The 25967-nt window shown below is 35.2% G+C and overlaps 6 protein-coding genes and 1 pseudogene across 8 annotated transcripts; 3 read left to right on the top strand and 4 right to left on the bottom strand.

Moving 5' to 3' along the window:
* Positions 1-2521: 2521 nt before the first annotated feature.
* LOC111499602 (histone H2B-like) lies at positions 2522-5678 on the bottom strand. The gene is made up of 3 exons (XM_023151199.1): positions 5193-5678; positions 4163-4167; positions 2522-3168 (listed from the first exon to the last, which is right to left on the bottom strand). Exons 1-3 carry the CDS (start codon positions 5626-5628, stop codon positions 2743-2745), a joined length of 867 nt encoding a protein of 288 aa, XP_023006967.1. The 5' UTR covers positions 5629-5678; the 3' UTR covers positions 2522-2742.
* Positions 5679-7706: 2028 nt separating this feature from the next.
* On the top strand, positions 7707-8469 carry LOC111499596 (histone H2A-like). Its single transcript, XM_023151192.1, has 2 exons — positions 7707-8000; positions 8086-8469. Exons 1-2 carry the CDS (start codon positions 7794-7796, stop codon positions 8326-8328), a joined length of 450 nt encoding a protein of 149 aa, XP_023006960.1. The 5' UTR covers positions 7707-7793; the 3' UTR covers positions 8329-8469.
* Positions 8470-8518: 49 nt separating this feature from the next.
* Positions 8519-9529, bottom strand: LOC111499597 (protein yippee-like At3g11230). Its single transcript, XM_023151193.1, has 6 exons — positions 9403-9529; positions 9266-9306; positions 9077-9188; positions 8935-8984; positions 8716-8773; positions 8519-8634 (listed from the first exon to the last, which is right to left on the bottom strand). The coding sequence occupies exons 1-5, from the start codon at positions 9511-9513 to the stop codon at positions 8740-8742; spliced, it is 348 nt and encodes a 115-aa protein (XP_023006961.1). The 5' UTR covers positions 9514-9529; the 3' UTR covers positions 8519-8634; positions 8716-8739.
* An 898-nt stretch (positions 9530-10427) lies between these two features.
* Positions 10428-13121, top strand: LOC111499594 (ras-related protein RABE1c-like). 2 transcript variants are annotated; one of them, XM_023151189.1, is made up of 9 exons: positions 10428-10600; positions 10691-10800; positions 11168-11240; positions 11356-11456; positions 11779-11844; positions 12039-12136; positions 12386-12448; positions 12535-12627; positions 12765-13121. In XM_023151189.1, the coding sequence occupies exons 2-9, from the start codon at positions 10728-10730 to the stop codon at positions 12843-12845; spliced, it is 648 nt and encodes a 215-aa protein (XP_023006957.1). In that variant the 5' UTR covers positions 10428-10600; positions 10691-10727; the 3' UTR covers positions 12846-13121. The 2 variants fall into 2 exon arrangements, with proteins under 2 accessions (XP_023006957.1, XP_023006956.1); XM_023151188.1 differs by having other exon boundaries at positions 10429-10600; positions 10681-10800.
* An 829-nt stretch (positions 13122-13950) lies between these two features.
* Positions 13951-17346, bottom strand: LOC111499592 (annotated as a pseudogene).
* A 1685-nt stretch (positions 17347-19031) lies between these two features.
* Positions 19032-19749, bottom strand: LOC111499637 (zinc finger protein ZAT11-like). The gene has a single exon (XM_023151249.1). The coding sequence runs from the start codon at positions 19620-19622 to the stop codon at positions 19155-19157; it is 468 nt and encodes a 155-aa protein (XP_023007017.1). The 5' UTR covers positions 19623-19749; the 3' UTR covers positions 19032-19154.
* A 4984-nt stretch (positions 19750-24733) lies between these two features.
* On the top strand, positions 24734-25871 carry LOC111499641 (transcription factor MYB59-like). Of its 2 annotated transcripts, none has more exons than XM_023151256.1 (3): positions 24734-24862; positions 24987-25116; positions 25188-25871. In XM_023151256.1, exons 1-3 carry the CDS (start codon positions 24745-24747, stop codon positions 25678-25680), a joined length of 741 nt encoding a protein of 246 aa, XP_023007024.1. In that variant the 5' UTR covers positions 24734-24744; the 3' UTR covers positions 25681-25871. The 2 variants fall into 2 exon arrangements, with proteins under 2 accessions (XP_023007024.1, XP_023007025.1); XM_023151257.1 differs by having other exon boundaries at positions 24734-24891.
* Positions 25872-25967: the final 96 nt, after the last annotated feature.

Raw genomic sequence — 25967 nt, 5'->3', positions numbered from 1 at the left:
ATAAAACTCATCTTTGAGATTATCAATCTCCACCTGTCTCTTTGAAGCAATTAACATATCATCAACATATAAGAGCAAGTAAATAAACGATCCATCATCGAGACATCGATAATACACACAATGGTCAAATTGACTATGAGTATACATATGCTCTACCATGAAATGATCAAACCTTTTATACCATTGGCGAGGGGATTGCTTCAGCCCATACAAAGATTTCTTCAATCTGCATACTAAACGTTGTTGTCCAACTACTCAAAAACCAACTGGTTGCGCCATATATATTTCTTCTTCCAAATCTCCATGCAAAAAGGCAGTTTTTACATCGAGTTGTGCAAGCTCAAGATTAAATTGAGCAACCAAAGCCAACAAAATTTGAATCGAATAATGTTTTACCACAGGTGAGAAAATTTCATTGTAATCAATACCTTCTTTTTGTGCGTAGCCTTTAGCCACAAGTCAAGCCTTATAACGTGTACCAAAAGGGTCTTCCTTTTTAGCAAAAACTCATTTACAACCAATTTCCTTCTTACCTTTTGGAACTTGTACCAAATCCCAAGTTTGATTTATCTCCAATGATGTTATCTCCTGATTCACGGCCTCTTGCCAGTGTAAGCTATCTGGGCTCTGAATAGCATCTTTGTAACTGTTAGGAACTTCATCAATCAAAGAGAAAGCATATGCTATCGTATCATCAAACCTTGCAGGTTTTCGAATTACCCTTCGTGGTCTATTCTTGGCGATTGACTCAGGTTCCTCCACTCTTTCATTTACTAGGCTTTGCTCCTCAAGACTTTGCTCTTACTGTTCTAAGACATCAAAGTTATTATTTACCTGATCAATATGTTCTTCAGTAAGAGCAACCACATCAGGAGAGAACACCACCTTCTCCACCTGCTTCAATACCTCGTCATTATTTTCAATTTTCTGCAAAAACATTCCAGACTCATCGAACGTCACATCTCGACTATTAGCAATCTTACTTGTTTCTGGACACCATAACCTATAGCCCTTCACACCTTTGCTAAAGCCCATAGACTTGGCTTTTTTTGCTCTAGGATCCATCCTCATTTCAAGCTTAGTGCTTCCATGTGTCCAAGTTCTGACGATGACAAAAGGTATATGGAGAACATTCCTTATACAAATGCTGTTGGTGCGTTGATGTATGCTATGGTGTGTACTCGACCTGATCTTTCACACGCAGTAAGCATGGTGAGTCCATATATGCATAATCCCGGTAAAGAGCATTGGCAGACTGTAAAATGGATTCTTAGGTACATTCTTGACACTATTGATGTTGGTATTAAGTTTCAAAAACAAGAAATGTTTAATCTTGACAATCGTGTAGCTGGTTTTGTGGATTCTGATTATGCTAGTGATTTGGATAAGCGACGATCTACTACGGGATACTTATTTACTATGGCTGGTGGACCTGTTTGTTGGCGTTCAACATTGCAGTCTACTGTTGCATTGTCTACCACTGAAGCAGAGTATATGGCAGTAACAGAAGTTTTTAAAGAAGCTATTTGGATGCATGGTTTGATCAATGACTTGGGTATTTTGCAGGGACATATAGATGTATTTTGTGATAGTCAGAGCGCTATTTGCTTGTCAAAAAAATCAAATCCATCATGCTCGTACAAAACACATTGACGTCCGTTTTCACTTTATTCGAGAAATTATTAGCAAAGGGGATATTCGTTTACTAAAAATTGGAACTGCTGATAACCCTGCTGATATGTTGACAAAGGTGATCGCTCGTGAAAAGTTTTGCCATTGTTTGGATCTCATCAACGTCGGAAGGAAGGAGTAGTGTGTTGACGTGGTAACAACCAAATTCTCTATCAACTTGGAGATCTTATGACAAGGTAGAGATTGTTAAACACTGTCATAAGCCCTATTCTCTTGGTCTTGCTAATATTTTTAGGCTTGTTAGTTTATCTTTAAGTTTAGCAGAAGCTATCTAAGGTCATTCTTTCTGCGGTTGAAAAATCAAGTTTTTGAGTGCAATATTGAGTGCAATATTGTATGTGTTGAGTGATTTTGGTGTTGTGAGTACATTTGTTCCGCCTTCGGCTCTCAATAGAAACAGTAGGAACGAAGAAATCAAAACGAGAATGTTCCACCATTTTGACCAGCAAGCACAAGACACCTTCGGGAATGTCCAGCGGGATCCTGATGTAGCAATAGAACACAGAAAGACGGAAAAATGGGCGCACCCAATTACCCAAGTGCTATTCATTTTGGCTTGATATCACACAGCCGCCATAACTCATACAACACCATCACCAGATAAATTGCAGTCAAAGACAAGACTATTAAGCAATATGATCAGTCCAAGAACGTCAAGCAGTGCCATTCGAGTAAAGAACATCAACATATGACGATCAAAACAAGAACACTCACAATACCAAGTCAGATTCATTGGAAATGGCTAACAATTACAACCCAACATATTATAGGAAGGTGATCAAGACAATAATTAGAATTCAGATACTCGTTTATAAGATCAAACGGCAGCAGATTAACCAAACCCATCAAATTCAAATGGGAAATTGTTCATGATAAGAGCATCAGATAGCCAATAAAGCATCAAAGAAGCATTTACAAATCATAAGCAACTATATTTGAAGAAATTGAGAAACCCAAAAGATCACAAATACATCAACACATCGTAATAATTAAAACAGCGTTCTACTCTACTTCGTTTCCGTTTTCAATTTCTTTCGCCTAATTAGGGTTTTAAGAACTTGTGAACTTAGTCACCGCCTTTGTACCCTCAGAAACGGCGTGCTTGGCCAGTTCACCGGGAAGAACAAGCCTAACGGCGGTCTGGATCTCCCGGGAGGTGATGGTGGGTTTCTTGTTGTAGCGAGCCAATTTGGACGATTCTTGAGCAAGTTTTTCGAAGATATCGTTGATGAAGCTATTCATGATACCCATGGCCTTGCTGGAAATTCCTATGTCTGGATGAACCTGTTTCAGCACCTTGAAGATGTAGATCTTGTAAGTCTCTACGCTCTTCTTCGATCTCTTCTTCTTCTTGTCTACGGCAGCGGCGCTGCCTTCCTTCGGAAGCTTCTTCCCAGCTTTGGGCTTTTTCTCCGCCGGTGCTTTCTCGGCGACGGATTTCTTTTCCTCGGCTGGCTTCTCCGCCGCCGGTTTCTTCTCGGCGGGCTTCTTCTCGGCCTTGGGTGCCATCGGAATTTGCTTGGTTGAAGAAAAGGCGGTGGAAAGTTGAGAAATCGTACAAGTTCAGCAAGTTGTTCGCTCTGATACTTTCGCTTGGGCTTATGTTTTTATATCTTTTGTCGATTAGTCCTTATTGGCTGATGACTTTCGGCACAGATTGCTGACCTGGCTTTAAATAGTACGTTAGATGGGGTTTAGGATGGGTAATAAATCGACGGTCTATGATTAGCGATGACTTAAGAAAAAGCCACCTCGTCGTCCATACAGAGAGCCACGTGGTAGAATCTTATTGGATACTCAGATTTGTTGCGGATTGCTGAGCTGTAACCAAATATTGCTCTGTTTTAAACGATTATGACGCCATATTTGTCAATTTCAGGGTAGCCATTTTTACTTTTAAAAATAAAATTGATGTTTAGTCTTATAAGTTTGCAATATGTTAGCAAAAATTATTACCCAAAACGCCTTTTATATGTTGGTGACAACAGAAAACTGAATTGAGATTGAGAGGAGGAGTGATTTGAGTGAGGGGGAGGGAGGTACTTTTAGGGGATTCTCGGAATTGGTTGAGATTTTTGTGGATGATTTTGTGAATGAATTTGAATTCACCTCCTCCTTCTCTTCCTCTTCCGTAACTAATTCAAATTTTATTATTAACTATTATTAGTTTCAACATTATACAGATAGTGTTCTTTTTTTTATAAACTCATGCCTTTCTCTTAATTAATTAATCTTTTTTTTTATAAACGGATGATTTTTCTCTTAATTAATTAATGCATGACTATTAATTTCAATAATCCTCGAGGTACGTTAATGAATAGGGATTCAAAGCTACCATGGGCTTCCTCACATGTTAAGGATGGTTGGGTTTGGACAACTCAACTCGGATTAATTTCAATAATCCTCGAGGTACCTTAATGAATAGGGATTCAAAGCTACCACCGCCTTTGTACCCTCAGAAACGGCATACTTGTCCTAATTTATGTGGTTATTAGTGTTAAATGTTTTCCCCATATATCTACATGTTAATGCATATAATTAATATGGGTTGATTATTATATGCCCTTTATGAATGGTTTACAAGAGGTTCTATATTGGGATAGTTTTGTTCCATGAACCGATGATCAACTAACATTTGAATACTACAAGTCGTCAACGACATACCTATATTGAATACAACTCTTTGTAATAAATATTTACACTTTTCTTAACACCAATTAATAAAAATATTACAAAACATCCGTAGAAACTACTATTATACTTTTTATTAATATCAATTAAGAAAAGATTACGACACACTCCATAGTAATTACTATTGATCTCTATACTTAGTATTTCTTTAGATGAAAACGTAGATAGGGTGGAGACATTCTACTCTTAAAATATCTAAATCTTTTTCCTTTTTTAAAATATTTAGATAATATTAAGATATTTTTATTTATAAAATATCTAAATCATTTTAGATAAATATACAACATACACTCCATCTTATTATTGGGCTAGTGATGATACACACATGCACACTAGCTTAGACTAAGACTTAGGATCTAATGATGATAGATTTAATTTGTTTGTCAAAACCTATCAATTAAGTTAAATAAGATCAGCATCGTTAGAGAAGGCCTAAAATTTGAAAGTTGATTCACATCATCATTAAGAGAGAATTACTTACTAAGTATACTTGTAATGTTCTTTTCTTTACAAATGATACCTAAGTTCGAATGCTCTCTTTTAAGTTAGATTCAGATTTTACTTGTTTTCGAAACTTAATAGTCTTACACATTTCGTTAATGGAAAGAAGTTCATCGTAATAAACCAGATAAAGGATCGGCATATACATATCATACTCATCTAACTGTTAATAATTCACTGAATCAAATGAAAAATCAAGAGAACAAACCGAATCCCTAGCCCTAATTCCTCAATTTTCAATTTCAAGTAAATCCTCCATAAACGGCGAAATCAAAACGCCTCACATGAACTACAGAGCAATTAGGAACTAGTGAATTTCGTAACCGCCTTGGTACCTTCAGAAACGGCGTGCTTGGCCAATTCACCAGGAAGAACAAGTCGCACAGCAGTCTGAATCTCCCTGGAAGTGATGGTCGGCTTCTTGTTGTAGCGAGCCAACTTAGAAGACTCCTGAGCCAGTTTCTCGAAAATGTCGTTGATGAAGCTGTTCATGATTCCCATGGCCTTGCTGGAGATTCCGATGTCTGGATGAACTTGCTTCAGCACCTTGAAGATGTAGATCTTGTATGTCTCAATACTTTTCTTCGATCTCTTCTTCTTCTTGTCAACGGCAGCCGCAACACCTTCCTTCGGCAACTTCTTCCCAGCCTTTGGCTTCTTCTCCGCTGGGGCTTTCTCGACTACGGCCTTCTTCTCTTCCACCGGCTTCTTCTCGGCGGGTTTCTTCTCGGCTTTTGGCGCCATTGGATGCTTAGATAAATTCAGTCGAAAGCTTAAGCAATCGGAATTGAAAACAAATCAATACAGTGTTTCGATCGTTGATGGATATTTATATCTCATCTATTTGATTTCTGATTGGCTGATGGTTTGAGCCACAGATTGCTGATGTGGCTAAATGGAATGCGTCGGATAGCGTTAGGGTTTGGTGATGAATCAACGATCGAGAGAAGGCGTGGGAAGGGTGGACTTGAAGCCAAGTCGGAATTCGACGTGGGCGTCTTCCATTGGTTATTCTTGGAATGTTGCGGATGGGTGACTTGTCACGAAATTTTTCAGTTATGAAATTATTTTAAAAGAGATTATATATATATTATTATTATTTTTTTTGGGTACTATAATAAAATACTACCACTCACACGTCTCTATAATTTGAATAAAATTATTAATAATAACCTAAAATGAGTTATATTAATAGTTTTAATATGATAAATTACGGAACGGAACGTAACCTAAAGAATTTAGAATCTTTAGGTATTATTTTAATATGTTACTCATCCACCCGGCCTCTATCTTTTTTAATCTTAAATCAAGTTTAGTGTCTAACCTCATTGTCTGAAGCTTTGTCACGAAGCGGCCGACTTGTTGAAGCTTTGCTTCCCCTAATTCCAAAACACGACAGTAGACTTGCAACTCTTGTATAGGAAAAAGCTTCTCTTTGATAGTGGTCATAAGGTAAAGATCTGATTGTATCTCGAGACTGAAACCTGTGGGGGGTAGGGGCGAATGTAGCCAAGTGGATCAAGGCAATGGATTGTGAATCCACCATGCGCGGTTTCAATTCCCGTCGTTCGCCCATCAATAAAATACGTCAACCACATGTTATGTATAACATTAAATCCATGTTATGCAAAATTCAAAGTTAATTTTGACAAATAAAACATTATGTCGTTGACATATACGAAAATCGTGTTTAGATAACGATTTAGAAGGTTTATAGTATACGAATAAAGTTAGGTGTTTACTCTTGATATAACTATCAATACTGCACATTTATAATCGTTATAAATAATTTGATATAAATCATTTAAATGAAAGCACGTGAACGAGGTATGCAATAAAATAGTCTATATAAAACCAAACTAATATTGCGCAAGGGTTCGATGACTTTATCTTAATCTCGAGTGATATACTATGATAATTATTTAATAATTCTTTTAATATATTGTACGTTCGAGTATATTATTTCAAACCAGACATATATTCCCGTAAGTCATATTAATAGAATTTGAGGGTCGAGCCATATAGTTATCCCTGACAAATTCTCTACACAAAAATCTCCCGATCTTAAAAGAGGCTCCCACAAGCCAATTTATTGGCGTTAAAAGTCATTATAAGGAAGATTCTGGAAGGTTGAGTTATTATCATCTTAAACGTTTTTGTTGCAAGAACGAATAGTTCATTTATTTCATATTCGATAATGAAAATCCTATCACGAACTCAGTTGAGTTAAGTTAAACCAAACGTAAGACTTTTCAATGTGTTTATAGTTCATAGGAGTTAACCGAGTATTATTTATGACAAATAACCTTTGATTTGAGTACTTACCAAGTATATTTTTATACTTTTTTCGTAATACTCCGTCTTTTCAAGTGGTGCCCGAGCTTTTTCGATCGATGGCAAGTATATACTAGAGCTAAGAGCTAGAATACATAGGTTGTTCGATTTTCTCAGACACGTGTATTAACCCCATGAATAGAACACTATCTAAAAAAAGTCGCAAAATTAGTGTTTATTTAAAGAAGATGATGAATTTATTTTTATCATTAATAAGGTAAGTAATAAAAAACAGAAACAAATGAAATTACCCTAACAAATAATGAAAGACGTCAAATTCTAAATTGAGCGGGAAATTTGAAAATTTTCGATGAAAACCCCAAAGGATTCAAATCTCTATACTCGTTTCTCATTGGTCCATCTTAAAACGCCACGGATCGCGAAAAGAAATCATTCACAACCGTCGATCAAGTATAGCTCGTATCCGCCCAACGCATTGGCCGGTTCCCACTGCGGTATAAAAGCTCTAACAACTTCCCTTGTCCCACCGAACCAAATCCGCTCATTCTCTACACCACGGTCGATTAGAACACCAATAGTTCTCCAGCCGCCGTAAATCCTTCAACTACAATCCAATGGAGGCTAGCGCAAAGGCAAAGAAAGGAGCAGGAGGAAGAAGAGGAGGCGAGAAGAAGAAGTCGGTTTCTCGATCCGTCAAGGCCGGTCTTCAATTCCCCGTCGGCCGTATCGCTCGTTATCTGAAGAAAGGGCGCTACTCTCAACGTGTTGGCACCGGCGCTCCAGTCTACTTGGCAGCCGTGATGGAGTATCTAGCCGCTGAAGTAAACGAGTCGTTCTTTTCTGATTCCTCTTCATCCGAGCAATAGAATCGCCACTGTACTGATCTTGTATTTCTCCGATTTACAGGTTCTTGAATTGGCTGGAAACGCTGCTAGAGACAACAAGAAGAACAGGATCATTCCTAGGCATGTGCTATTGGCGATCAGGAACGACGAGGAACTCGGAAAATTGCTCGCCGGCGTAACTATTGCTAGTGGTGGAGTTCTTCCAAATATTAATCCGATTCTGTTGCCGAAGAAGACAGATAAGGCTGTGAAAGAGCCGAAATCTCCATCAAAGGGCGGAAAGTCGCCGAGCAAGTCGTCTTAAACGGTGAATTAATCTGTAATTTAGGGTTCTATGTTTTGTGGTAAGCGTAGACGAAGATCTAGAGATTAATGTAATCGATATGTTTAATTTACCAATTTACCGGCGAGGAATCAACCTGATGACTTGTTCTGTTCTTACTTCTCTAGAATAATTATGGTTGGATTTACTTTAAACAAATCAAGATCGACCGAGGCGAAATATTCATGGAATTCATTGATCAAGAACAAAACAAATTTCAAATATCGGTTTAAGTAAACTAATCTTCAATCTTCAATGTTGTTCTTGATCAACCCTTGAGAAATGTACCTGTTGCAAAATTTATATTCATTTTAGCAGTAAAATATATTTGAAAAAAAAAAAATTCCAGAAAAGATTAAATTCACAAACCTCCGTATTGCAGAAACTCATCATTTAAGCTCCATTTGTAAAAATATCGACCACATTCCTAAGATATTACAGGTTAATAATTCATGACCTTTAATAATAACTTAGATTGGTATATAATTTACAATTAATATGTTGAATCATTAATTTTTTAATTACACAATTAAATTTAATAAAATTTTATAAAAGTTAGATATAACAAGGAAGAGGGATAGTCTTTACTCGTGATAGATGAAACTAAATCCTTGATGTCTGGTGTTGTCGACTAGATACTGAAAATATAATACAGAGATTAAAAAGTTAAAACCATTTTAATTGAAAATTATGTAACAAATGGATTTAAAATTTAAAAGAAAAAACTAACGTATTGTCGGAACCCAATGAAAGCGCCACATTTGACACAGTAAAGCTGTACAAAACGTGCAGGAGAAGGAAGATCTTGATTGGGTGCACCGGCATTTTCCACCAAATTCACCCTAAATAAATAAAAATAATATTAAGTATGATTAGCGTAAAATTAATGAGAATTAATGCATAATTAGTGGTGACTTACGTAGAAGAGAAGATGGAGCCTTGGGAGGGTGGCCAGAAAGGCTAGAGAAAATGAGGAAAAGAAAGAGGCCGCCATTGTTAGGGCTTCTTCAAGAACTGTGAAAAGAAATAAAGAAAATAAAAGAAAAGGAAAATTACGAAGGTATCCTCGGTTATATTTTGGTGCAAGGCGATGTAAGTGTTGCAAAATTTGCAGGCCTTTAGAACTTCTTCACTTGGATCGTGTTCAACAAGAAATAGCCTCCCCATTTCAATTCCCTCAAACACCACTAATTAATTAGGCTTCATACAACCCCCCCACTTATATATACATAATATCAAATATGTTATTTTTATTTTATATTAATTAAGTTTTGACATTTGTTGGGTAAGTTATGAGAGTCGGGATCAAAGAACTGGGAGGCTTATTACTAAATAGATACAAATGGGTCGCCACAACCTACTTGTTGGTTCTTTTTCTCTTTGATTGCAGAGCGATGTACTGAAACCTTCAGTGTCATGTCTAATGAGAAATTTAGGAACTCGAGTGAAGATTAGGAAAAAAAGTAGCACTCAATCGAGGGGAGGGAGGGATCCATGAGAAGTAGGATCTAGAATTCAATAGGAAAATTAAGGGTTTCGGCAAAAAGTACAACCGTATCTCAACCATGTTCCACTGTTAAAACACCGATCCAAACTCAAACTCAGTAATTCCCTGATTCTCAAATTAGTTAAAATATTCTGGAATCCTTCTAGATATCTAAATTCATTTGACCAGGTACAATTAGTTTTTTTTTTTTTTTTTTTTTTTAATTTCAATAATGATTTAAAGAATATAAAACAAAATAATATATTAGTAGTTTTAATATTAATATAGGGAAATAAATAAATATACTAGCGTTATTTTATTTGGTATTAGTACAAGGATATTCAAATAGGGAAGGAGCCCACGTCACCCAATTTGCTGAGGTGGCCAGCGCATTGACAACTAATTTTTCCTTTCGGTATCAATTATGCTTGGGAATCCGACGCGGTCACAAAACCAGCTACCCACGTGGCATAAAAGAAAGTTTAAGGACCACGTAAGACAGCTGTCTGTAAATGATTGGTCAAAGAAGTTTAATAACCATTTCATTTGGTTAAGGGGTAATTCCGTCATTTTATGCCTTCCGCTTGGGAAAGGGAATAAAGTCCGAGAAAAAGAAGGTTTCTTTACAGGTGGAGAGCCGCTCGATTTTTTTTTTCCTATTTCGGCTAAAATCGCTATCAATCTTTCTCTAACCTCCCACGCGCCACCGCAACCGCCTCGTCGGTGACTCGGTTGACGGCTGTTCTCTCGTTTTCTGTCTCGGAATCGGTACATTTCTCTAGCATTTGCGATTTTTCGGCCGTTCTGTCTCTTTTTCGTTGAGGTTTTTTGTTTCATTGATGTTCTAGGTTATTGCAGAGGGGATTTCTGTTGAATCGATTTGATTGGAATTGTTATGGCTGCTCTACCTGCAAGAGCTAGGGCGGATTATGATTATCTCATAAAGCTTCTATTAATCGGCGATAGCGGTGCGTAATTTTCATTTCGGATTTAAATAGAACCTCATTTTCTAGTTTCTTCTTTGAGGTTATCCTATTATGGTCTGTTGATTGGAAAAATGCGATAATTATTGATTGAGAATGCTTGTTTTTCTTGGATCTGGACTGCTCTCTCGAATCTCTCAGTTTTTGTGGACGATAATTTCAGTTACGCTGAATTTGATTTGGTGATTGAGGACGCGTGTTGGTTGATTTGGTGTATTCCATGATGTAAATTTGAACATCTCTATTATATCGATGTGCTGTTTTCGTATCTGTTTAACAGATTTGGTTCACATTGCAATGTTACCTAACGATTTCCTTTGTTTCTGTTCATTTTTGTTGGCCATTTTTGCAGGAGTTGGTAAGAGTTGCCTTCTCTTACGTTTCTCAGATGGTTCCTTCACCACTAGTTTTATTACTACCATTGGGTGTGTACAATTTTCTATATGAATGTAAATACCCATGTCTTGTGGGATTATGACATGGATTTATGCACTTCAAAAGTTCCTTCTGAACTAACAACAACATTTTCCCCTCCTGTAGTATTGATTTTAAAATCAGAACCATTGAGCTTGATGGAAAACGGATCAAGCTCCAAATTTGGGACACCGCTGGTCAGGAGCGGTTCCGTACAATCACCACAGGTATTCTTTTCTTACCTCCATGATCATGGACTTGTCTATTGCTAGGAGCTAGAATCATGATGGAATATGTTATATTTGAATGAAATTTGATTTGTGGCTATTCATTACTGGATTTCTTCCTAAATTGTACATCTTTCGTGGAATGGCTAACTGTTTTACTTTTGCTGTTTGAACTTGGAGTTCAGTGTCCTGATATTGATTCTCTTTTCTTTGCTCCAAGATGTTCGTAGTATTTTCTTTATCAGGATTTTTGTTTTTCTGTAGCATTTATTGTCAATGAGCAGAGTTTCTCAATAGTTCTGCTACCTGTTTGTTTTTTCAGCGTACTACCGCGGTGCCATGGGCATTTTGCTGGTCTACGATGTAACAGATGAATCATCTTTCAACAGTAAGTACCATTTTGCCATTTCTTTTTGCAGATTTTTCTTTTGTCAAATTATATTCGTTCTTGTATATTTGCATTTGATCCAAAATATGATTTAATCTTTTCATTTATGATGCCTTGTCCTATGGATGTTTCATAGCTCCTTCCATTTCTCTATCATTTTGCCTTCTCACTCCTTATTCTCTAATGCTTTTCAGATATTCGAAATTGGATTCGTAATATTGAACAACATGCTTCTGATAATGTCAACAAGATACTGGTAGGAAACAAGGCCGACATGGACGAAAGCAAAAGGGTATGTTATTACTTCCATTCTGCTTATGAAAACTGAAAAGAAAGGCATCAACTTTAAATAGTTGTGCTACTAACCTTGTAGCACATTAGAAAACTGTTGTTGATAAATGCTTTGAACCTCCGATAATATTACCAAACTGATATCTAGGGGTATCTTTGTTAAAAAATCTAGCTTCCAAGTTCTTGACTAAGATTACCTTTCTCTCAAGCCATGCCTGTTATCATTTCTTTTAACATCCTTGTATTACAGGCTGTGCCTACATCCAAAGGACAAGCGCTTGCTGATGAGTATGGGATCAAATTCTTTGAAACTGTGAGTGCTTGTTCTTCTTCCTGTGTAATTTTTCCATAATAGTTTGTGAAGTGTAAGCTGAAAAATATTTGGTATTTGCATTACAGAGTGCGAAGACAAATCTTAATGTGGAAGAAGTTTTCTTTTCAATAGGAAGGGATATTAAGCAACGTCTCTCTGATACCGATTCAAAGTCTGAGGTATTTTATAATTCTTCTGCTATAGTTCACCCAAAAAACAAGAAATAACTAAAGCTCGAGCTTTTTATTTGTTCATTGTGTATTATAATTATTCTTGATTAATGAACCGAAGACGTGTGGTTTTTGTTACGTTGCAGCCTTCGACGATCAAGATCAATCAAGACCAGGGAGCCAATGCTGGTCAGGCTGCACAAAAATCATCCTGCTGTGGTTCTTAAGATGGTCAAACCCTTTGAAGTAGTCATATATTGAAGTTGTCATACTTCATTGATGGGCGCATCTATTAGCTATTTTGTGATTCTTTTGAACTTCATTTAGTGTGTAATAGATAGATAGGTACTTTTCATGTTTAGAATTTCATTTGTGATAATGTCTATATTATAAAGAGATTTATTTGTTTCCTTTTCATTTTGGCTTTTTTCAGAAACAATGTTATCCCAATTATTTGTTTGCCACCGGATGGTTTGTATATATTCAACTATTTTGACTTTTAAGATGATGAGCGTATCTTCGTAATGTTACTCATGTTCTCACAATTCGAACTCCCAGCAGCATCAATGATATCCTTTTAAAAGGGTGGCTACTATAATTGATCTATCATCTCAGTAGATGCTATGATACCTGAACTCCTTGTATCAATGATCATCTTTACACTAGCCAATTTCGACATGTATTTAAATTAATGCCTTTCATCTCTTTTTTGCTAATGGTGCCTTAGACTAAACAAACCTTCCTTATAATGATGTGGAAACTTCAGCGGTGAAAGCCTGAAAGGTGAAACTCAAATAAGACAATATCTACTCGCGGTGGTAAGATAATATCTACTAGCGGGTGAAAGCTTGAAAGGGAAAGTCTAAAGAAGACAATATCTACTAGCGGTGGTGACAATATCATAGAAGCCTGAAAGGGAAAGCCCAAAGTGAAAGCCTGAAAGGGAAAGCCCAAAGAAGACAATATCTACTAGCGGTGGTGATAATATCATAGAAGCCTGAAAGGGAAAGCCCAAAGACAATATCTACTAGCAGTGGTGACAATATCATGGAAGCCTGAAAGGGAAAGCCCAAAGAAGACAATATCTACTAGCGGTGGTGATAATATCATAGAAGCCTGAAAGGGAAAGCCCAAAGACAATATCTACTAGCGGTGGTGACAATATCATAGAAGCCTGAAAGGGAAAGCCCAAAGAAGACAATATCTACTAGCGGTGGTGATAATATCATAGAAGCCTGAAAGGGAAAGCCCAAAGAAGACAATATCATAGAAGCCTGAAAGGGAAAGTCCAAAGAAGACAATATCTATTAACGACAGAGGTTAAATTGTCTCCTGTCTTTGGAACTCCTCCATCCACAAAGCGAATTTAAACCACCAAACCAATAAATCAGTTAGGAAGTAAAACCTGATTCTCTGAACAGTATCCACCTAATCTCGTCCTACATTTACAGAACTGGCAATGAACTCTACTGAAGGCTAAGTTCATCCTTCCCATATATGCGCTGAAGCTCACGCGTAGCTGCTTGAAAGGATTCTGAAAAAAATGAACACAACACATATTTTTAAAGACTTAAAAGGGGAAAGAGTAAGAGTTGCATCTTTACCTTTCCAAATCCGAAAAGATTTCTGATTGATCGGTGCACCGAAGATGGATTGAATTGTATCAAACAACAAGCTCTCCGGAGTGCTTCTTAGTTCTTGTACTATCTGGTAAATAGTTTTCCATTCTCAAAGTATATATGATTATTTGGGTGTTTCGTTTTGCAGCCAGCATGCCGCTCAAACTCATACGCATTAAGTATCTTCCAAGGAAACACAAAGTGATAAGATAAGGAACCACTATAAGGAGAGTAAGATTCGGATTACTTTGTTGATCGAATATCTCAAGGCAAGAACATTGTTTGAGATTCGAATCACTCCACAAATAAGATCGATCATGTCTAGCTTGAATGATTCTTGTTGATCAAATATCTCAAGGCAAGAACACTTGCTTGAGATTCGAATCACTCCACAAGCAAGATTGATCATGTCGAGCTTGAATGATTCTAAAGGCAACCTAAACTACATAGAATTGCAAAGAAACTTAGTCATTGGCTAAAGAAGAACATAAATGCTTCTTTTACTATATTTCCCAAGTCTGCTTACAAATACAACATACATGGCTTAATATAGCTTCAAAATGATACTACTAAAGACATTCAAAGAGTTGTTACATTCATACTTAATAATCATAATTTACCATTATGTAATTGTAACTTAAAGTAAATAAAAACTCTTAAAATACATTAATGAAATACAATAACTCTAAATTGTAATCCACCCAAAATTTTTCACATGAAACTTCATTCTTCTTCAATGTGATGTGGCATGAATTGAAATATTTTTTGATAATTTCAACAATATTTTCTTCACATCTTCATTGAAGCATATTGTATGATTGATATCCCTTGGTTCGTATGACAAACCATTTGTTAGGTCTGGCTGAAATCATTTTCAACTCTTGCATCAAGGACAAATTTTGATGACTTACCTTGGAAAAGTTGCAAGATTGGCATCCACAAAGATACCCAGATCGCCTTATAATTCCACGAAGCCACTGATAAAATCAGCGAAGAGTACGAGCTAACGACATGGCAAGCCTAACTTAAAGTGTAAATAGTGTGAAGAAGAAAAGAAAGTTACCTCTCTAGCTACAGAAACATACTTCACTGGAACGCCATCGAGCATACCAGTCGATATCAAACTCCGAACGTTTGAAGGGAAGCTGTTTGGAGCTTCTTTCCTCGTTTTGTAGTCTGGTCTACTCTTTGCTGTCCTATCAGGCTTTTGCTTAGCTATCTGAGGACTGCTTACAGCTACATCAAAATTTGATGATTCCAAATCAGTGACACCAACAACTTCAGATGGTTGGAATGAAGATTCGTAGAATGTCGGGTCGTGGCTTCCAAGAGACCTGCCTAAGGAGATGATATCTTGCTCATCAGGGAATCCACCAAACGAGATTATATTTGGATCCCGCTTACTGTAATCATCATCGATGGAGACAACATTGTCGTCTATCGGAACTCTATGATCTAGTAACCCAAAATGGTGATCCCCATCATTGGCAGTTTGGTTTATCAAACTGAAACTGTCATCCTCCTGAATATAGGCCAATCCCATCGATACGAGACCCGTTTCAATTTCCTTGTAGTGACGACCTTCTATGGATAGTTGGCTGCCATCCTCCCTATTAGAATTACTTCTTGGACATGGTTGCAGATCATGTACATTATCTTTAACCTGATCCTCCAACCCATGAGATATAGATGCATCATCTCCATATTGGTCTTCCATACCTTTTCTCCTGAGATCAAAATGATCAGGAATTACAGAAGATGTTTTTGTTAGATGCAAGTCAGCAGACCTTAGTGATTCGGGTCCGAATACGCGACCAATAAGTTGATGTGAAACAGATTGATAATTATCAGTATGCTGCTCCCAATGAAGAACATTCACATTTGACAGAATTCCTGTCATTTTACTATTTGGAGCTTGAATTGCTTGCTTCTTGTTCGGGAAAACCTGCGTCTCACAACCATCGATAAACCAGCAACGTGCTCGCTTTCTGTCTGATAACGAAGGGCTGTCGAAAGTTGAATTTGCATCATTTTCATGCCCCGGACCCTTCATAATCCAAAATCCTTTGTTCTGGACAGAACATCGCAAATAATCGAAATTCAAAGAAGAGAAATGGGAAAGGAATTAATGCCAAAAGACTAACAACAGTCACACTTTTGGTTTTCATCACTTTTCTTTTGAGTTTTTATAAGGCTTTTATCTTCCAAAAGGTCTTTTGCGAGGTGAAACAGATGGATTTATGTTCCAGTTATATATAAGAACAATCGTGCGAGTCTCGAGTCCTAAAAGCATCTAGTTTATATCGCAATCACAGACACTTATCATTAGAGTTATATATCCAAGACATCAACATCACCAAAGCCTATTTCATAACTTTAAAGACAACAGAAACATTCAAGACCACAGCACTGAAATAAACCTTAAAAGATGCCCTGGATTTGGTTTTGAATATGAGTGATTCAAACTATTTCAAATTAAGATAGGGAACTATTTCTATTCACGAATTCAATTCAATTGGATTGTTTCATGAGATTTTGCTCAAACGCGACGAAACCAAGAAATTCATATTTGGAGAATTGAAAGCATACCATTTCGATTCTTCTTCTAGTTCGAAGTACTCGCGGAGAAGCTTCAAAACTCATAGAAATTTTGACTAAAGACGGAGGTTCCTTCTAGAACGAACCATCTACCAAATTTCTTCAACCTCTCCACTCCTCTGCACCAGAATCAATGAGAAAACCCAACTCATATTTTCAAAAAATACACACAGTTTAAGAAAAGGAGGCGTTACTTTTCTTTGGCACACATAACGAAACAACAACGATTGTGCAATTTTTCAAACAGGAGAAAAACCTAGAAATGGACGCGTAAACACAAATTTCAACTTCATTTTACCATTCCAGTGTAGAACGCAGAACATACCGTCAGTTGATTACTGGATTTCGACACAGCAGGGTTCCGGCGAGGCTACTCCGCGCGACGAAATTGGACGAAAATGATGGCTTCATGAAGGAGAGACCAATCCAATCGGGTAAAATGCAGTTCGGGAAACTATGATGAATGAAATACTCCGTTTGGCGAAGTACGATCTTCAATGAAATTGATCGTTCAAAAATCATGAACCGAGGAGTTAAGTGATGTGACAACCAAAAATTAAACTAAATAAGAATTAATTAGAAACAAACACAAATTAAACCTTACGTAATTAGGATTAAACTTTTAAAAAAATACATTTTTTTTAAATAAACTTTAAAAATTAAAAAATGTTAATATATAGATAACTTTCGAGAGTAAATTAATATCTTTAATTTTTTCGAAAAATGGATTAAAAATTTATTTATCTTTTCTTATAAGTGGAAAGATATTTTTAATTTTTTTTTTAAAAAAAAATTATAGGTATTATTTAAATTTAAAAATATTTAAAAATATTTTTAAGATAAAAGTGGAAGTTAAAAATATTTAAAATAGATTATATATCATATCCCAAAGATTCTAATGAAGTGAGATTACATAAAAGATTTTATTTATTGAAACTAATTTGAAAAAGTGAAGACTTAATTTGAATTCCGTTTCCTTGTTGGACAAGAAGAAATCTAAGATAAATCTTTCCTCTATTTAAGTTCTTAATTTCATTTAAATCTCACACTTTATCGATATTTAGTGATCTTAATAACACGTTAATCGTATAATGGAGGATCAGTCATCACGAGCAATGTTTCAACCGGTATACATTATTTTTGAGGAAGAAGAAGAATTATGGCAGCAACTTCAATTCCAATGGGCATGGTTTCAACATATGTTCGCTCTAGAATGGCTGGAGGAGCAGCAGTTGTTGCTGCCACCACCACCACCGCCACCGCCACCACCACCGCCGCCTCCTCCGCACCAAGAGTTTGAAATAGATTATAATGGCCTCACGTCGTTTCTCGAAGTGGATCGTTCGTTCTTTTCGCCGTGGAATTGGAACCCTAATTCACCACAAGATAGTGAGAATGCAAGAGGAAACGATCGCATGGTTTTTCAATCACCAGATTCATTCTTTAGCGAGGATTAGGTGATTTCTATTTCTTTTCTTTTTTCATCCTCAAATTTGATCCTTAAATATATATATTTTTTTAAACAGGATCTTTACAGAAGGATGAGTGGCAGGGATTCCGAGAGTTGAATACCCGTATCTCACCCTCATCCAACATCGAGATACAAATATCATCATCATAAAACTACCGTTTGATTCGAGAACCATTTGAAAAGAAAACGACTCTTTTTAGGTAGTTTTGTTAGTTATGTATCGTCAACTAAATCTTGAATGAAGGATAGGCAACCTGCCAGTTTTATTTTGATCTATCAGTTGAGAGTTTCGAAATAATAATGAATATTGTCAACTTTGATTCATTACATATTTACATAAGTGTTTCCACATCCTTATAATAAACGTTTCATTCACTTTCTTTCACTTTCTCACTCTACTTCAGATCTCACACGTTTTACAATAAAAAATATATATTATTTATTTATTTTTCTAATTTGAATTAAATGCTAATTAAAAAAAAAAACTACATTTACAATATTTAACCCATCTTTGAATTTTAAACTAATAATATTAATTATTTTGTTCCATCATAATTTTCATCTATATAAATTTGATATAATAATTTAAATTAATTTTAATTATGTGAAGGTCTTTATTAATTTATTAAAATTTTCTTTTGATTTGGTTTTTAAATTTAATAATGATTTCTTCAACATATTAAGAAACAAATAAAATTTTAAAGAAAATAAAAAGTAGGAGGACACGCTGTAATTTAACCTTATTATTTTAGTAGTCTTAACATAAATGAATCGGACACGTGGCATAAATACAAGGCCACGTGGCAATAAAAAAAATGTAGTCTATCTATCTGCAAGAAACAGAGGAATTACGTCAAGCAACCGACCGGCGGAGCCATCAACTGCAACCGGACAAGATCATTCTCCAACGGCGTCAAATTCAAATCCATTCCGACGACTCCGTTGCCACTGTCGCAATCAGAGTCATCGGAGACAGGTTGGGCCGGCGTCAAACTAACAGGGACGGGAGAAGAATTCCGATGTCGGCGCATATGGCCTCCGAGCGCCTGACCGACCGGAAACTCAAGTCCACAAATGGAGCACTCATGAGTCTTGGACTTAATCGCGTTATTGTGTGAAGTATCGCTTGGAAATTTCGGTTTCCGGTGAGAAGCTCTGTGGCCGCCGAGAGCTTGAAACGAGGAAAACTCCCGATTACAAGTCTTGCAGACAAAAACTCGGCGGCGAAATGACTCCGTTTTGGATTTGGACAAGGAAATCAAGCAATCAGCCATCAGTAATGAGTCAATTTCAGATTCAAATCTCACTCTCTTCATCGGATCGGATCGGATCGGATCGGTTTGGATATCGGAAATGGAAGCGAATGCAAATATTATATATTTGGAACAATGTCGGCTAAATCTGTTGGGCGCGTGGATGCGGCGGAGGAATTGGGTTGAAGAAGGGAGCGCGTAAGGTGAAGAAGCAGAACGTGGCCGGAAGGTGCCGTGACGTTTCTGATTCTGTTCACAGCAGTTTTTTCATTTTTATTTATTTTTTTAAATATTTATTGGATTATTTAGTGTCAAAGCGCGTGGCTACCAAAATAATTAGTGGGATTTATTATGTAATTAATATTGTTATAATTCTTATTAAACACACTTTACAGGCTTGACTTGAATATAATGGAAACTAACCTGAAAATTCATCATATCTTTGTAAACAATTTTCCAATTAATTAATTAATTATTTTTTTTTAAAAAAAAAAATTGTAAATATGGTTTTTTATAATTAAATGATAGGTATAATTGATTTTTAAATGTTGCACATTTTTAGCCTGTTAAATAATTAAAATTTTAGGAAAGATTTTGTATTTATTTAATTAGTGAATTTAAATAATCCCTGAATTAGATAATTTATGGATTAACTAACAAGCTTAGTATTTTTTCTTCTACAATTTTTTGATGTATTATACAATAATATTATAATTAATTCGTAAAAATTTATTCTAATTTTTTTTAGAATTTAAATTGTATTATTCTAAGTACGTATTATCATTTTATTTAACAATATTCTCTGAGATTAATTAAATAATTGAGATTTATAAATTTTCAATTCCTTCGTAAGGAATGGTGATTGCTAATAATGAGCCATGATCATAATGGTAAAAAAAATTACAATATTTCCACGAAAAAAAAAAAAAAAAATTGAATAGGTTGATTAGTCAATGTTTCTAGTACTCTACCTTGGTCAAGTTCGTCTACAACTTCCTTTAAATCGTGTGGAAAAATATATATTTGTAAATGTAATAGCAACTATAAGTAACGTGTTGATAATTAATGACTAATAATTAATTCATATATTGGTCGCATTTGGTCAAAAATCACACGAAAATAGTTTACTTTTGAACCTAAAATTTGGTTAGTTTACTTAACAATTTTTCAACATATTGTCTTTATTCTTAGAAAAATACTCATAAAAATTTAAGTAAATTCCTATAACAAAAGCTTTTATATTTAAAAACCATATATTGTAGCCTAAAATTAACATAATTAAAATCTGTTTTTTTTAATTTGTTTTATTGTAGTCAAATTACATTTATATATATATATATATATATATATATATATAATAATAATAAAAGACTTTTAAGTTAAGTCTGACCACCAAGAAAATTAAAAATATATAAATAAATAAAAAGGTTAGCTAGTAGTTCAGAGAGAAAGATCTCAGCACATAATTTGGAAAATACACAGAATTTACAAAAATAAATAAACTAAGTTTAAAGTTTATTATTATTAATTAAAAAATAAAATAAAAATAAAATAAAATAAAGTTTGGAGTTGATTTGATGTAATTGTAAAGGAAGTTTCTTAGTAATGAATATGTGGTTTGAGAATTTCAAACTCTTCTGCCACCCCAACATTTCTGGAATCTTTCCCTTTTTTTTTTTTGTTCAATTCTTTATTATTAATGGTCATCATTTTTTAAATAACATTTTCTTAAATTAACATTTATATTAATTAAATCTTAAATTTACGTCGTGGATAAAATATTTCTTTGTCTACACGTTAGAAAATTTTATAATTATATTGGTTTCTTCAACGATTGCTAAACGACGAATCCTCGTAGACATGAGCTCATATGATTATCTTGTGAAATATTAATCTTTTTAATTAATAAATTTATAAAAATATATTAAATATTTTGTGACGTCTTTCGGGTAATTATTACAAAATAGGCACCCAACCTTATATATATATACCTTTTAGATTATTGATTATATATAATATTTAATTGGAAAAAAAAGAATTATTTAAATCGTCACCAAAGAATGTTGGTGGTATTACATTTATTTCCCATTTAAAATAAGAAAATTTGAAATTAAAAAAGAAAAAAAGTTTGGCAGAGATAGTTATTGGGTTGAATTGGGCTGGCAATTACTTTCAATCATATATGGGCTTTTCATCGCTTGCCCACAGTCAAGCCCAGTCAACGGCCCATTTATCGACCGTGACCAAAAACCGAAAATTGTAAAAAGCTCCTCAATTCCATTCGTATTATCTTTAAGCTAATTTCACGATGACCCACAACTATTTTTTAATTTTGTAATTTTACCTCATAATATCCTGAATCAAATGGTAATAATAATAATAATAATAATAATAAAAACCATATTCTAATTTTTTATAAATAAAGGGGTGAAAAGCAATTAAATCTTCGAACCGGTCCATTATAGAGCAATGTATAGTTAAAGCGAGACATTATAGTAAAAAAAATATTTAATTAAAAGATGGTTACAAGTTTCTAGATAGGAAAAGAAAAACCCACTAAAACCAAAGTTTGAGATTTAATTAAATTAATGATGTCTCCATTATAATATGATTTGATCATCAACCAATATACCTAATGAAAATAAAATTCAAATCTTGTTTTATTGTGCATCATATGCATATAGATATAATACATTACCTTATCTCTTCACATAGTTTTAATTATCTTATAAATTTAATATTTTATTTATCATACAAATCATTGCCCATTTATGCTTATGTAAAATCATGTGACGTGGCATAACTAGTAAATTCATCTAATTTAAATAAATTTAATGATTTATTTAATGCAAATTGACTCGTAGTAATACGAAGATAACAAACAACTCTATTTTATATCTTATTGGTTAGACCAGATTATTATAGTAGCCCAAGCCTAACGTTAGCAAATATTGTTTATTTTAATTCATTATGTATTGCCATCAGCCATAACAATTATAATAATAAATCTGAAAAATCAATTTTTAATTTTAAGCGAATTAAGGTTAAAAGAATTCATATTGACGTTGGTTAATGCAAGAATATAGATGACAATGTCAAGAAAGTATTTATATTTAATTTATTTGGGAGAATATATATTTAGATTATAAAGTAAAGTAAATCAGAGGGAATAAACTATAATAACCAAAAACAAAAATATTTATATTTAATATTTTTTTATAAGTGAGCTTTATGAAAATATTAAGAGTAATATTATAATTTTGTAGAAAATAAAAAATAATAATTATAATTTTGAAGATCGACTTTTTAAAATGTTTTTATGAATTAGACAACCTCTCGATTAACGAATCCAAAAAGTTACTCGAATCAAATGAAAATAATAATAATAATAATAATAATAATAATAATAATAATAAATGGGGAAGGTTGAAAGTGGTGATTTCCACGTCACAAGTGGTTTATCTCTTCTTTTTTTGGAAAAAAAATGTTGGCACTTAAAAGGTCATAGAATGGAAGAATTGAAGGGGGAGGGTGGACAAAAAAGGCAATATAATATTTATAGCCACCCACATTATTAGTTTATTATTATTATTTTATTTTATTTTCTTACAAATAATATTAAATTTTTATTGGCCCTTTCGCTTGTATTTGAATTTTGGTGATACCATATTCCTCTTCCACCTTATCATATGTTTTCGTAGTGCTGTCATCTCATTTTACCAACCCAAACTCTCTTTTATTTATTTTTTCGATTTCCTTTTTACACCAACACGGTATCTGCTTAGCTTCACCTTCACGGTTTTAAACCACGTTTGTTGTTAGGGTGAGATTTCCACACCCTTATAAGAAATGTTTCGTTCTCCTTTCCAATTGATATGCAACCTTGGAGCCAACATCCTTACTTGTACATCGCCCGATGTCGGGCTTTGATACCATTTGTAACGGCCTAAGCCCACCGCTAACAATATATTGTCTACGGTTCTAACTGCTAGGGAGAGGTTTCCACACCCTTATAAATGAATGTTTCGTTCTTCTCTCCAATCGATATGAGATTTCACAATCCATCTCTGTTGGGAGCCAACGTCCACATTGGCACACCACCCAATATCTTGCTTTGATACCATTTATAACAACTCAAGTCAACTGCTAACAAATATTGTCTATGATTTTAATGGATAGGAAGAGGTTTCCACACCCTTAGCTTTGTTCCTCTCTCCAACTCATGTAGGATCTGACAGGTTAATATATATATATAAATTAAAGTTGTTGTTAGTACTATAGTTGAAATGGTGGGATGCTTCATTTTGTGGTTGGATTGACAAGATTGAGATGGAGTTAATATGATAAGATAAGGGTATGGATAGGATTTTTGGGTGAAATCAATGTCTTATTTTTAATGGGGTTTCGATTGAATTCTACCATTTCCCCCACTTTTTGTGAGTACCCTATAATTTCATCTACGTTTTTTTAATCCTTCAACAAAATAAACCTAACTATAAAATTACTAAGAACAGGGCTGCAAATTTTGATTTGGAGCTAACATGATTTGCAGGCATCTTCTTGGGCAGCTTGTTTGATCAAATCTCGCTACAAATTGGGTTCCTAGTCTCCTTTCATGCTGTTGTTGGTGGAATTTAGATGATGTCTTTTCGAATTACAAATGATTTTGACACGCATTTTCAGAAAGGGATGCCACTGACCAGCTTCTAACTTTCTTCTACTGCAGACACTAACATTTTCCACATTGGAACTCTCTGGGGCATTTTGTCGAACACTTTGCCTGCCTTCCTTCCTCTTCCCCCAGTTGTCCCAATCACCACATTATTTGAAATTCCAACAGATCCCGACGTGGGATTTCATAATTTTTTATCAACCAAAATCCCCATAGTGCGGTTTGTTGAAAACGATTAAAATATGTATATACAATACACTAAAGACAGGAAGAGTTCATCGACCCTTGGGTTTAAAGGAGGAGGCGTTTTTGAAAGCTACATCGACATATCAATCGCCAGCATTGATTATTTTGGCGATAATGGCTTACATCATATGCACAAGGTTGCTTATCACTAAAACCCACCCCCAATGGAGGCCCTGGCCCTGCCACTACATCACTTGGTTAGTATTTGGCTGCTATAAATATTGGTAGAATCCATTAAAATCTCCATGAGTTGGTGAGAGAAGAAAAATGGAAGAGGGACAGGGAATCAGAAAGGGTCCATGGACAGAGCAAGAGGACATCCAACTGATTTGCTTTGTGGGCTTGTTTGGCGATCGAAGATGGGATTTCATTGCCAAAGTTTCAGGTTTGAAGGTGGCGGGAGACAGTTCCTAGGTAGGCTAAACTCATGATTGGTTGTTCTTATGAAAGCCTCTGTTTTAACTCCTCTTTGGGGATTTGGGATTTGGGATTTGGGTTTGGATTTGTAGGACTGAACAGAACAGGCAAAAGTTGCAGGCTGAGATGGGTTAATTACCTTCATCCTGGTCTCAAAAGAGGCAAGATGAGTACTCAAGAAGAACGACTCGTGCTTGAACTTCACGCCAAATGGGGAAACAGGTCTACAAAACACCATACCCTTTCACTCCCCTTCCTTATTCTTTATCTCTTATCACTTTTGTTCATTTCAGATGGTCCAAGATTGCTCGCAAATTACCAGGCCGCACAGATAACGAAATCAAGAACTACTGGAGAACCCACATGAGGAAGAAGGCACAGGAGAAGAGAAGGGCTTTGTGTTCTTCATCTTCCTCCTCCTCCTCTTCTTCTTGTTCTTCTTCTTCTGGACCAGTGAAGTTCTTTGACTCAGGGGGGTCTGAAATCTCGGCTTCATCATCAACCAAGAAGAAGGGGGAGGAAAATCAAGGAGTGGGTGACCCAAATGGATACTCAATGGATGATATATGGAAAGATATTGATATGTGCGATGATCATGAGGGGTTGATTATAAACCAAGACAGCAACTATTCTTGCCCTGCTTTGAATCCTCCTTCATGGGAGTATTACTGTGGGGATTCTTCGTGGAAGATGGAGGAGGAAGAGAGTAAGCTAATTTTCTCTGGGTATGATGATCATAACGGGAGGCCACGCCTTGCTCAAGCTAATCAGAATTTTTTCTATTGAATTTTGTGTATATGTAGTTGTTGTCGTCTAAGTTCTTGTGATGTAGTTCTCTAATGCATATTGTAAGGAGTTTATGTTTAGCTGTGTTTTTGTTGAACAGTTTGTTCGCACAAGAAAATAATGGATTTATATCCATTTCCTTCTTGTTGGCTGTGATGATCTTAGGTGTTTTAATGGCTGCTTGTTTAAATCTTCTCCGGATAAGCAATGAAATTAACAACAGACAAACGGGGAGATTAGTCCAAGTTTAAATACAGAGAGTCCCTAAAACTTTCAAAAGTTCAAAA

Source organism: Cucurbita maxima, unplaced genomic scaffold (genome assembly GCF_002738345.1).
Source record: "Cucurbita maxima cultivar Rimu unplaced genomic scaffold, Cmax_1.0 Cma_Scf00027, whole genome shotgun sequence".
In the NCBI taxonomy this organism is placed as follows: domain Eukaryota; kingdom Viridiplantae; phylum Streptophyta; class Magnoliopsida; order Cucurbitales; family Cucurbitaceae; genus Cucurbita; species Cucurbita maxima.
Note: the sequence above shows the minus strand (reverse complement) of the source record. Positions and strands in the feature narration are given on the sequence as shown.